The sequence below is a fragment of the Polyodon spathula genome, chromosome 2, assembly GCF_017654505.1.
Source record: "Polyodon spathula isolate WHYD16114869_AA chromosome 2, ASM1765450v1, whole genome shotgun sequence".
Taxonomy (NCBI): Eukaryota; Metazoa; Chordata; class Actinopteri; order Acipenseriformes; family Polyodontidae; genus Polyodon; species Polyodon spathula.
Window position 1 is genome coordinate 86,365,196 of NC_054535.1, and position 12,800 is coordinate 86,377,995.

Sequence of the window (12,800 nt, forward strand, 5' to 3'; positions counted from 1 at the left end):
ATTTATTTTTTTAACAAAGTTTCCTCCTTAGAAAGGATAGACTACAAAAGCCAACTGCAAGAACTCATCTCTCTGTTATGCCTCTAATCACAGACCTAGTGAGTGCAGCTGTAAATACCTAATAGGATAAGTCATCCCAAGTAGTCTTCTTTCTAACCCAGTCCCTCAGGGTAAGGAGTCTATGCAACCTGATAGCTAGGGTTGCAAGGGCTATGCATTTAGAGCCCTCCAGATGCGCACTGCCTGTTGGGAGCCCAGGACTGGTAATTATCAACATCCTCACAGCTCTCATTTCAATCTTAGGAAGCCTGCCCCAGAAAATAAAGGTTTAGTAACAAATCATTTAATGAGGACTTCAATTATCCCCTATTCCTTCAGCTTTGTGCCTGTTGTGTCTTTCTGACATTTCTGTTTTTTTTCCTCCTCCCTGATTTGTTCAGTGATGTTCAATTTCCATTGCATAATTCAAAGGATAGGAAATCCAACCTCTTCAGTCAAATTTTTCAGGGCAGTGCCACGTTTGCGCTATAGCTAGAAAACTAGCATGACTCCAGCATTTTAATGAGATGCAGACTCGGGAAGACCTGCACTCCAGTATCAACTCAGGGACCACAGTGCTGCCGCCAGGTAGAGTAGCCAGGACTCTGTGCTATGCCAGACTTTTAATTGGTATCTGCAATCTTAGGGTACTCCAAACCCCCAAGGCATCAGTAAATACTTTGTTCATTATATCTACATTGAGGAACAGTTGTCACTAGCCTGTGAGACTGGTGTAATGCATTTGTTAAGGGGCATTCACACCAGACGCTGCACAGCAGTAGCAATTGTTTTCAATGAAGGTGGTCACGTGCAGCGGCAGAGGGAAGCGGCACTGCAGAGTGGCGCACAGGAGATAAAATATTTTCAACTTTCGCCGTGAAGTAAACTACCAGCAGCTAATCGGGAAGTAGGCTCCTTTTCAAGGAAGAAATACAAATAAATAAATAAATAAAAATAAAATGGAGGAAAAGCTTGTGGTTCCAATTTCTGATTTTCCAGAGTTGTATAATACAACATTAAGCAGGTTTGAAATCTGTCTTCATCAAACCGGAGCTCCTGTATTCGCCGATGATATTCGCCGTACCTTTTTCTTTTCTTGAGGGTGTCATGGACCCACAGCGATCTTACATTTTTTTTTCTTTCTCCGGTAGAGCAGGGCGATCACAATTATTACTTTTTTTGTTTGCTGTTCATTGTTCCAGGTATTGTGGTGTCAGATGGCAGTACCACTGTGTGTTGCCGCTTTTACGGAGTCCCCCCAAAGATTGATATGATGGGGTGGCAATAGTTGAATTTTTTAATCACGTGTATACGATAATGCTAAGTAATATCAATGTATAATGATGCCTTTAACTCTCTTTGCCTGTACCCAGCAAACAAGACACAACTCACAAAGAAAGAAAGAAAATATCTGTTTTTAAAAGCAAAACAATTGCCTGATTTGGATAATTGTGGGGGGATTATGATGGTGTGTGGGGGGGTGGTTAAAATTAGGTTTTATAAAAAAAAAATTATAATGTTTCGCTCCTCATTACTTGAAATATATATATATATATATATATATATATATATATATATATATATATATATATATATATATATATATATATATAATATTTGTGTTAGCTTTGTGTCCTGTATAAAAAGAGTTTTCCCTTCCTGCTGGCATTTACTGTTTGTTGTTTGTACATGCAGCCGTGACGTAACAACAGACCGTCCACTGACTTTCCCCTGCCGTTGTGTGAACAGTGGTCTGAGCAGCATGCAAGGAGACGGCATGCACGCCACGTCCGGTGTGAACTCCCCTTTAGTCACATATTTTAATGTTCCAATTCTCTCTTCATATGTTTACCTGTTGTCAGTTTGCAGCACAATCAATATCTTGACAGCGTAACAAATGCAGTAGATGCAAGGTTGCAAAGCTGATGGGCATGTTGAAGCATCTCTTGTCTAGAAGTCAAGGCAGCAGTTTTGTTGGGGTTTTACATATGGATTTAGGCTGCCTTTTTCTGTTATCAAATCTGCTGTAGTTTGTTGAATCCATTTAGATGTGCCACATATTATGTTGAGCTGTGTGGAGGATTGATTTTTAAATCTGTTGTCACTATAACAGCTTTATTTTGCATACTGTACATGAAACATTTAAATTAATTTAAACATCAAAGTTTCTAAGCAATCAGGATGACGTTCACTATCTTAACACCACTAAACTAGTAGCAGAAAAATATAAGCTTTTCTCAGAGATGCTTTGCTTGGCATAATTCTATTAATTTAGCAATAAAAAGAAGACTGGACCAAAAAATATTTACTCCTTCCCCCATCATCAGTTTAACTCACTGTAAAGTTTGTGGCTGCATTTTATTCATTTCAGTTACTTTGGTGGTTCATCCACTATAATTTTTAACAATAAATCATAACATATGGGCTATACCATTAACTGTATAAGCATTTGCCAGTGTATTCTGTGTTATGCAGAACACTATGATCCAAACAAAATACCGAGCATCATACCTGAATCTAATCTTCCAGATTCATTGGACACCTTAAATAGAACTTACCATGAAAGAAGCCAAGGGGATTTTTTTAATTTCTTAAACGTCTGTTCAGGCCAGTATCCTAATTCCCAGACCCAAGAATAGCAGATGATAATGTGTTTTCAAGAAGTGCTTATTTATATACTAGTAGCCTAATGGAGAACATAGTTCACTGAAATGTAATTCTTTCTACAAGATTCAGAATTTTGTGAATCATCTTGCTGGACATTACAAAAACAGGAATTGCTGCTTGAGCAAATACAGTAGGACAAACTGCTGACACTAATTAAAACATGCATGGCTTTGCCAGGCTAGATCCTTGATGGAAATAAATACTGTATTTCTGTTACTAACAGACGGATAGCTACGTTTTAATTGCTTTTTTTTTTTTTTGTCTGAGGGAATGTGCGATTGACAAAAGAAACAGCTAATAGAGGGGAATTGCCAAGCAAGATGTAGTATAATGAAAAAAATAGTTAACCTCAAGGTGCTTAAATAAGCCTTAAGCAAATGAAGGCAGCAAGTAGCAGATTAACAGATGAAACAAGCAGAAGTGAAGTGCAGTCCTTTGTGCCTGTGAAGGAGAACAGACAGTGTAGATTGAATACAAGCAGTTTATTATGTCAACGCACAATCTTTATGCACTATAAATGATTTAGCTGTTTTATCTGTGGTCTACTGAAATACACTTGTGTAATCATGATGAACAAAATGAATTTTATATAATATATTTTTACATTTGTAATATGTTTTTATATGCATTTTTCTAATATATATTTTTTATCTAAAAATGTGCAGATTTGATTACCTTGCCAAAGTTTTGCTTTCGGTCCATTTTGTTTGTTTACAAAGCTAGGCATTCTGTTTGAAGGTTCCACAGTCATCTGTTGTCTGGTATTGTCCTGCAATTGAGCTTTCTGATTGGTGGATAAAAGTTCTTAAATCTTTGTTTAGATATTTACTGTATTATCAGCATTATTTCTGGACGTACAATTATTCTCCCTAGGGTTTAATTCTCATGGTTACTATTTACAGGTGGTCTTTGGCTTAACCTGTTTACTGTACCTTGGAATTGGTGTCAAGGTTGAACTGATCTTGGTCCACTTAGCAGGTCCACTGTAATCTTAAAAGTAGGTATTTCTTACCTGCCTGTCTGTGAAACCTGGTTTCCTTTTGCAGTGTGAGCAGTCACACCTGATGAGAGAGCATGAGGAGGTGCAGGAGGGGACCACACTGCGCTATGAGGAGAGGATCACAGAGCTCCACAGCATCATAGCCGAGCTCAACAAGAAGATAGACCGCTTGCAGGGGACAACAATAAGGTGAGGATTTTTTAATTTTTTTATTGTAGTGATTATGAAAGAGGTTGTATTGGCAGTACTGCAGATTAACCCATTCTGCACAGAGCAGAGATAGCACAAGCAGTGTCAGTGTGAGATTACCCACTGCTTACAAAGGTGTCCAATATGCCAAATTGGGGACTAGACGATGGTCCACTAAGGATCTTTGTTGAGACCAAGTCTGACTGGAACTCAGGCCTCTGAAGGTTAAAGATTAGTCCAGTCACTGTGTCACCTTGTACTGTCTGTCTGTTTTTCTGTGATGGGAGATACCGTGGTCCATATGTTAGACACAAAGAAATTTTTACATGAGTAAGCGTTATAACATGAATGACCACTTCTTGCTCTGTGGTCAGGGGTTTGACAAAACAAAAACAAAAAAACATGGGATCTGTAGCTCAGACATTTTAAGAAATGGAAAGTCACTCACATGTATATGAATAATTAATTGGTACTAAAGCAATAGAACCTTCATAAGAGGACATACCGCCTGGTAGATGACCGGTATAGTACAGCCAAGGTCAACTACCAAGGGAATTCCTGGCAAACAGGTTTTTATTGTGATTAGGCTAGAAACTGGTGTCTTTATTCAACCTTTTAAATCTCTAATTTACAGATTTACCTTTTCAATGTTTTGGTCTTATTTCGTTTCATTTGCATTTATAATAATTCGTCAGGTACCCTTCCACTAGGAACAGTTTTAGGAAAATAGTCCCAAAAATGTTCATAAAGGATCACATATATTAGAGAGAAAAAAAAAAAAAAAAAAAAAAAAAAAACTTTATTAAACAAAAGTTTTACTTGTCAGAGTTGCTTATAGTTTATCTGGTCAGTAATATTAGCCAATCAGCTTCCAGCTGTAACAGGCTTCTATCAGACAGTAGCTGGCTGGATCTTCACAGTTCAGTTAACATCTATTGGACAGCAGATACTAAACAAAAACATAATTGGTCCAAATTTATTTTATTATCCACCAAATCCAGCCAATCAATACTTTGCACCAAAGAAAGCAACCAGTCCAGTACCCGCAACTGCCGATTCAGCCAATCAAAGCCTGTCAGCTTGACTGGAGCTCAGCAACAACAAACCAAGACACAGACAATTCAGTAATATTGCTCTATTCAGATATCTGGCTAGATAACACTGACAAAAAAGTTTCCTCAGCTGAATGGTACCTGAAGAATCATTACAACTTCAAGGTAGATCTAGGTTTTAAAGTTATTTTATTATTTTTTTTAAACCTCTACCGTGGGGTAGTTGACCTTGACTTTTGTTAGCTTGCAGCCAACTACCACATAGTAGAGCCTTCATCGACAGGCACTATGGCTTAAAAGGGTTATGGTAAATCTAGGAACACTCCAAATGTGAAATTGACTGTGCTGATCTTGTGCTTTTATTTATTGATTGATTTCTATACGTTTTATAGAGTACTGAGCTGTTTGCTTTACATATAATTTGTGGTCCTTCATCTTTCACCCTAAATATAGCAGCACCTTTTGCAAAAACAGTTTGCCCTAATCCTTCCCATGGATTTAAAATGTACAGTATTGACTTTTCTAAGAAAGGCAGTTAATGTTCAAAAATAGAATCATTTCAATCAGACTTAGCTGTGTTAACTGGAAGCGTCACCAAAAGCTTATTTTTTTCCTGACAAAGGAAAACAATAACATTCAATTGAGGTTGATTAAGAATAGCAGGTTTGTGGTTACAATTTTGTTACAATCCCATCAAGCAGTGAGACTTGAAAGCAATATGTTTGTGGTTTACATTAAAGTTATCTATCACAAACATATTGCTTTCTTGTGGATTTAAAAAAAAAAAAATGCTGATTTTCTTTTTGTTAAACTGCAATAGTTTTACCTTTTTTTTCTACAAAGATATGTAAAAATTGGTTTTCCAGTCTAGTGGTCTACACCGAGCAAGAATACTGAGACATGGCAGCCTTGTCTCAGGTTGGAGCCTATCATGATATCGCTGCAATGGGAACAGTTTAAAAATCCACACATTTGAACTACACAGTGCTGTCACAGGAGGATACACACATTTTGGTTTTATGAATAGTGAATGCTATGAATTGCTCAAACATTCATTCATATTGGCATCAAACATGAAATAATGTAATCTTCTAAAATTATGCAGATTGAGTGTGCTTTGAAACTGTTGTACATAAGAGTACAAGCTAAGAGCAGTTAGCTGCAGTCAATTTGTTTTAATAAGATGTGCCTTGTGTTACAGTACAGTAACCCCCCCCCCAGTAGACCACTACCACTTCTCCTTAATCAGCCCTACAGTGGTGTTGGTAATAGTTAATTGTAATGCTGTTGTCATGGTTTAGAATGCATTCTTATTCCCCCAATTGCCTCTGTTTTATCTTACTATCTGTTGACCACCAGTACAGTATAAATCTTTTGTCTTGAGAACCACTGTATTGGTTACTGAAACTATAACAAATATACAACTTTCACAATTATACTTCTGACAATTTCTGATTTTCATGCGACTCTGCAAAGGTATAACGGGATTCCTACTCCGATAGAAGATATTTGATATAATACAACACTCAACATGGTTTCAGACAATCATAGTACAACCTCAGTAGACTCTTGTGCCTGCACTGGACCAGCTGCCTTCTGAGCTCACAACATATGTTCTTTCTAGAAACTAATAGCAGGAACCGATAGAGGGGACCGTAAACTGTTAATAGCTATGTCGTTGCATTATGAAACGTTGTTCAATGGCAAGAAAAATTCCTGAGCTCTGACTGGTCAGCCTTCCAGAAGACCTGTGATGTTATCCCAATATAACATCACAAGTCTAGTACCGCCAACCTCCTCACTAAAAACCTAGACAGATATATCAATCCACCAAAATTGTCAGTGACACTGAATAAATTATACAATTTCTGAAGTGAATTTTACCTTAACATGAAAACTGTGGAAATCTCATTTGGCAAAGAGCCTTCAAACACAGAGCAGCCAGACCAGACAGCACCTCTCAATGAAATAAATGAAACATTTTCTCCGACAATTGTATGCCTCGGAAATGGCTCCGGAGTGCCGTATGGCATAAGCAGTTACGTGGGCTCAGAGCGGGCTTAAACAGACACTTAAACGAATCGCCCCTGAGCCGTCACATTAACATACTGTTAGAGCGTCATAGTTAATACTTTACTACACTTGTAAGTGGAAAACAGGAACTATTCTATGAGGTGGAATGTTATTTCCACATTTGTCTAATTTCAAATCACTTTTAAGCATGTGAAATTAGTCTTATTTTCTGTTATTTTACAATGAGAGCCATTGTATAATAGGAGCAGTGCACTCCAGGTTGTGTGTTGTGCTGGGGTACTTTAATTGTTCCATATTTTCTAAACCTAATAATAAATCCTGAGTAATTTTCACTTTGAGTCCAGTGTTGAATTTAGGGTCTAACAATGCTTTGTGGCTCTTGTTAGTAAGATGCAGCGTGTACTGAAAAATCTCCACACCATCGGGTTAGGATTCATTGTTTAAAACAGATCATTTTATTTGTTCTGCTCCGCCTCATACTTAGTTTGGCAATAATAAGGCAAGTGGCTCTGAAACACATACAGTGCCCAAATAGGAATCATTTGATCTTTGTTTTTGTTAGTAATAGCTTTATCCTTACTTTGATTGTAAACTTTTTCACCAAACCACCTATTTTGGTAAAAGCCTTTGACAATATTTGGTCTCTGAATATTGATGAATAATGTTAAATATTGTTTGGAACTGGAAATTGAGTTTGTCGACAGTTTCTAAAGCATGACAGCCTTTACATATTTATTGACCCATGTCTTGCATCTTTTGAGGATTAATGTTGATCTGTTTTGCAACACCACATGCTAGCTGTAAGGCAGTGTGTAACCCTTAAGGCTATTACACACTGGATCTGCTCCATCATTTAGCATCCATCATCTGAAAAAGCTGTGCATCAATCCATTGCACACTAGCTGTGTTAGTATCATACTTGAGCGCTGACGTGCAGTGGAGGCTTTGTAGTAAATATACCTAGTTTCAGTATTTTAATACAAAATAAATACAATTCTGTTGTTAATTCTTACATAACTTTGAACACAAAAAAATGTTAAATGTAGTAAAAATTTAATGATCAGCAAACACCGATGGAAGTTAAAATGTTTGCTAATTATTACATTTCTACTAAATCTGCAATAATGTTGTTACGCAGTACATAATACAAAAAATGATCTCGCTCCTGTAATAAATATATCTAAAAGTTGGGAAGCTAGCAGTGAGCTACCGAAAATACTTTACCACAGTGACCTTTACTCTCTGTGTATGGAGCCAGAAATTCCGTCACTTTCATGTACTGCCCCTCTTTTATGACTGTTAAGCCCTGACCGCTCTTGCCCTGTCACGCTTCTTTCTCTGATATGTGTCTCCAGGTTAGGCCATTGTTTCTTACTTACTCAACTACAATTGAAATAAAAATTATATGCTTTCAATAATCTGTACTGCACAAAATCCATGTGTTTATGTATGCTGTCGGTTCATAATTTCATGTTTTATAATACATGTCATTCATGCCCAAGTCCACGGCAATGTCTTTCCATATGTTTTCTTTTTTCAAAGTCTTTGTTGGATTTATCATAAAGCTATTTTTGTTTGGCGACACACACAATTAGTTTTTCCATTTTGTTCAGGGAACTGCAAGAATCCACGTCTTCCAAGTGTTTTTCATTGGTCAATGTAATTTTAACGCATGTCAAATCGAACTTATTTCGATTCCAAAATTGACACATTAGTGTCGTACGACAATAATCGGACTCAGGTGCAATAGGGAATGCACATGATGTTTTTTATTTTTCTTCTTGAACGCATGTTAAAATCCTGCTGTGGCCTTTGTAGTCCTCATCAAGCAGTGATGATCTGGACCCAGAGATCAATGGAGGTGGATGCTTCATTCAGAAAAAAGCAACTTTCCAACTATCAGCTGCTGCTGCTGTTTTGTTCGGTATAGTAGAGTCATTTCTTTCTTTAATTGTTTTTGTTTACAGAGCTGGTAGAGTTGTGCTCTATTTTAATGCTGGTTCCAGACGCTCTGATGCTGGTTGAAGAAGTACAATAAATTAAAGGTCACTTTACTGTAAAATCCTTAAATTGATATAACTTATCCATGCCTGTGCCAGCTGGGTGTCCAGTAAGAAAACAGCAATGTGTATTCCAAAACTATTGCTGGTCAGCCACAGTACCTGTCTATCTGTGCTATTTCAGAACCTTGTACTCGCTTTAACCATTCATTGCAGGATCCAGTCCTTCCCTGTTCCCCCACAAAAAATACATTTGCTCTATCTCAGTGATGTTTTTTTTACCAGAACCTTTAATAAATAAATCACTCTGTCAGTGAACGAATTCAGTCCATAATGTAACGCACCTCTGTGGGAGGGTGGGTTGGCAACAACACAACCTTTAAAAAAGAAATGTAATTTTAAGAAAGCTTTGCTATAACCTGAAACTAGTCATTTGTTTTTTGCAGCTGTACACATCTTAATTTGATCAAAAAATTATGTTTTCTGAAACTCATTACATTTCCACATAAACGTAACGTAGGCTTAAATATCCACCGGATTCTAATGCTGTGTCTGTTAGGGCGTGGGGGTTGATTGTGTTTGTACTTAAGATGAAGGAATGACACTGAAGAATCCATTCCTGACAGGGAGCAGCTGTTTAAAAAATGTGCCTCCCAATCCGTTTGGAGATTGAGGAGTTCAATATGTCCATTTGTCAGCAGGTGAACGAAAAACAAAATTGTGATTTCAGTCCAAACAAGCAATTTAGGGGGGTGCTGTGTTCTGCCTCACTGGGCAAATCACCCATGTCCCCAGAATATATTTCATAGAGGACAGATTGCTTATTTTCCAAACACTTCAGGTGGTATAGGCAGTGGGTCTTTTGAAGATAATGGAGTTAATGATCCACTTCACTGTCTATCCAAGAAAGACTGCATTGATTTTTGAATCTGTGGCAAATATCTTGTGCCTGATACAACCTTTTCTCTGTGTTTTGCCATGCAGGAGTTCAGAGAGTTTTCTTAGGGAAGAGCTTTGAACAAGGTGACGCTGGTTAGAGTGCGTGGTCACGTGTAGTTCTCTGCAGATGTTACTCATGATCAAAATGAAGTCACAGGCTAGAATGTGAAGGCAACAATAATTTCTAGTTATCTTGTCTCTGTCTTTGAGTTATTGAGGTATTTCAGTTGTCTAATAGGAAGAAGTAATTACAAAAGACAGCTGCAACCAATTATTTCTCTAAAAATTTTCTGAGAAGCCATTCTTCCTCAATAGAAGATGTGCTTCTTGACCCATATATGACCACAGCTGATGTAGTGACACATGACAATGCTGCCATTTGGATATTGTAAAAGGTTTATTTTAGTTCAGTTTTATTTCTGAAACAGCATTAATGCTTCCTTGTGAGGGGGAGCTAATGTATATGTAATGCTCTTGTTTCCTTATCCATTTCAGCAGAGTAAATTGCTGACTCTGGGACATTTTGTTTAAATTGCAGCTATAACGTTGACCTGTGCACTTAACATCCTATAGGGAATGTCTTCCCTTTTCATATATATTACATCTTGCAAATTGATTTGTGGGTGACAACATACTATATAACATGTACTTAAGTTTCAATATAGACTACCTGTGCTGTAACACAATGCACATTTAAAATTCTTCTGTTGATTCACAGTTAATTTTCCTTGTACAGTTTAGTACCTGTAGTTTGCCTTTGCCACATTGCAGGTGACCTTAACTGAAAAATAATTGTCAACATATATAAAGATGGCACAATGTGTAGTAGCACTTTCTTGAAACTCAGGGGAAGCATTATGTGTGTTCAAAAAAAAAAAAAAAAACACAAGTAGAAATGTAATCTTTGCTGAAGATATTATTTCTTACCTGTCTACTTTAAAATTTCTTAGGTATATTCCATTTTCAAAATAATCATTAGTTTACCTGATACATATAGATTATGTTCTATACTTTAGCAGATGATGCTTCACAAGCCAGTCTCCCGAGACATGCTACAGTGTGCTGTGAGTGAATACTGTCAGACAGGCGGTGCTATGTTTTTGTGATCAAAAAGACAACATTTCTAGTTTAAGAAAGGATCTTCTAGTTTATGCAAGGTAGAGTTTGATACATAATACAAGTGGTTTTTACAGTAAGTTATTTAACAAGTGACTTGTAAGTTTATAACTAATAAATATTAGGGGGTACTTTTGATTTTTAATAGTCCTTTCAATCATTGCTAACGTTTCTGCCCTTGTAGAGGGAAGTTTTATCCATGTTTGCAGTTGGTACGTTCAGTACTTGGACTGACCTTTTTAATTATTTAAGGTGCTATGTGACATCACAAATGGAGGAATTCAAAGTCTCTGTCACTGCAGAGGCATCGTTTATCAGTAAAATGAATTGTTCCTGCTGGCTCAGGACTTGTTGAGTCGCGCAGTACTGTGTTACTGAAATGTTAGGAAGTGTAAGACAACTGCTGCAGGTGAGATTCAGCTTTTAAAGCATTTATACCATTCTGGAACCATTAATCTCACTTGACTATAACTGTGTACAAAATATTAGCCACAGGTGCCACAGGAGTGCCATCAATCAGTTCCTCCTTGTTGACTTTGCTTCTTTTGCTAACTGCTTGTTTTATCAAAGCTGTGTATTATGGTGTAGCACATTGAAAACTGGTAAGTTGGAACAGCACTGATTAACACCTGTTTTCCTTAATACTGTCGAAAGCAGAAGCCAAAACATGTGTTTACTTGAGTTTTGCTTGAGGTAAATGTTATACTGTGAACAATTTGGAATCTGTTTGCATCAGAAATAGCACAGAGGCACCCCTTTTTGTTACTACTTGTGTCTAGAAATGTTCCAACTCTCCTTAATATATTGATTTTAATATATGTGCGGCACTATTACATTTAGAATTTAAGATTAAGGAGTTGCGCATAGTGTACACAACCAGTAGCATTTTGTGATAATGCCAATGACTCTTGTACTGTGTATTGTAATTTGTTTTTCAAATTACAATATACTTAATGTGTCAGTGAGCAGAAAAATTTAACCTTTTGACAAAACTGTATTACTTTTAGCACCAAATACTTTTTTTTTCCCTAAAGCTGCTTATTGTTAACTCATCTGTGGCAACTAATAATTACCTATTCATAGAATGTTAACTGATATTTAAATGGGTTCATTATGCTGAATTCTAATTCTGCACTTTGCATATCTTACTTTCCACCATGCATGCACACACATGGGCATCCTTTATAAATTAAGCACATTTTCATTTTCCTATTTAAAAAGAGATAGAGGCACAGTCTTGAGCATTCAATCTGATTGATACAGGTGTAAAAATAACAAGCTACTTATATTCAATGAAATCAGTATGAGTTTCCTGTTATTGTTAACCGGCATAATTCAGGGTTAAAACCTTCTTTGAATTCTCGGTATCTGACTTAAAATAAACAACAACTTCTATTCAGAACCAGACAGCATCACAAATAGCACTCTACCCTTTTGTTTCTTAATTATCATGTGTGCTTCTGTTGTACAAATCATTTTATGAAAACAAAAACATTATTACAGTATTTGTAGTCAGCTTTGCCAGCATCATCTTGCATCAATGCGTTGAGCAGTTATTTGGAGGCAGGAAAATACTTTTCACATAGTAATAGCTTTAGACTGCATATGTTTTATCCCTTTAATGGGCAATGGAAGATGAGTTTGGTCCACTTCAGCTTTTTATATCTATTTTCCACAGCTGGCGTTGACTAAGAATTAATTTAGCGACCGTCATTTTGAACAGACAAGATGAAGATGTGTTTTATTTAGTTTGGATGTTGCTGC

The 12,800-nt window shown here is 36.8% G+C and overlaps 1 protein-coding gene across 4 annotated transcripts in view; it reads left to right on the forward strand.

The window, feature by feature from the left end:
* LOC121302827 (colorectal mutant cancer protein) overlaps positions 1-12,800 on the forward strand; it is a 148,574-nt gene that overhangs the window by 99,934 nt on the left and 35,840 nt on the right. For all 4 annotated transcript variants that reach the window (XM_041233098.1, XM_041233090.1, XM_041233107.1 and 1 more), the window contains one exon: positions 3,753-3,895. In XM_041233098.1, coding sequence (XP_041089032.1) covers positions 3,753-3,895 — 143 coding nt within the window. The remainder of the gene's footprint in view (positions 1-3,752; positions 3,896-12,800) is intronic.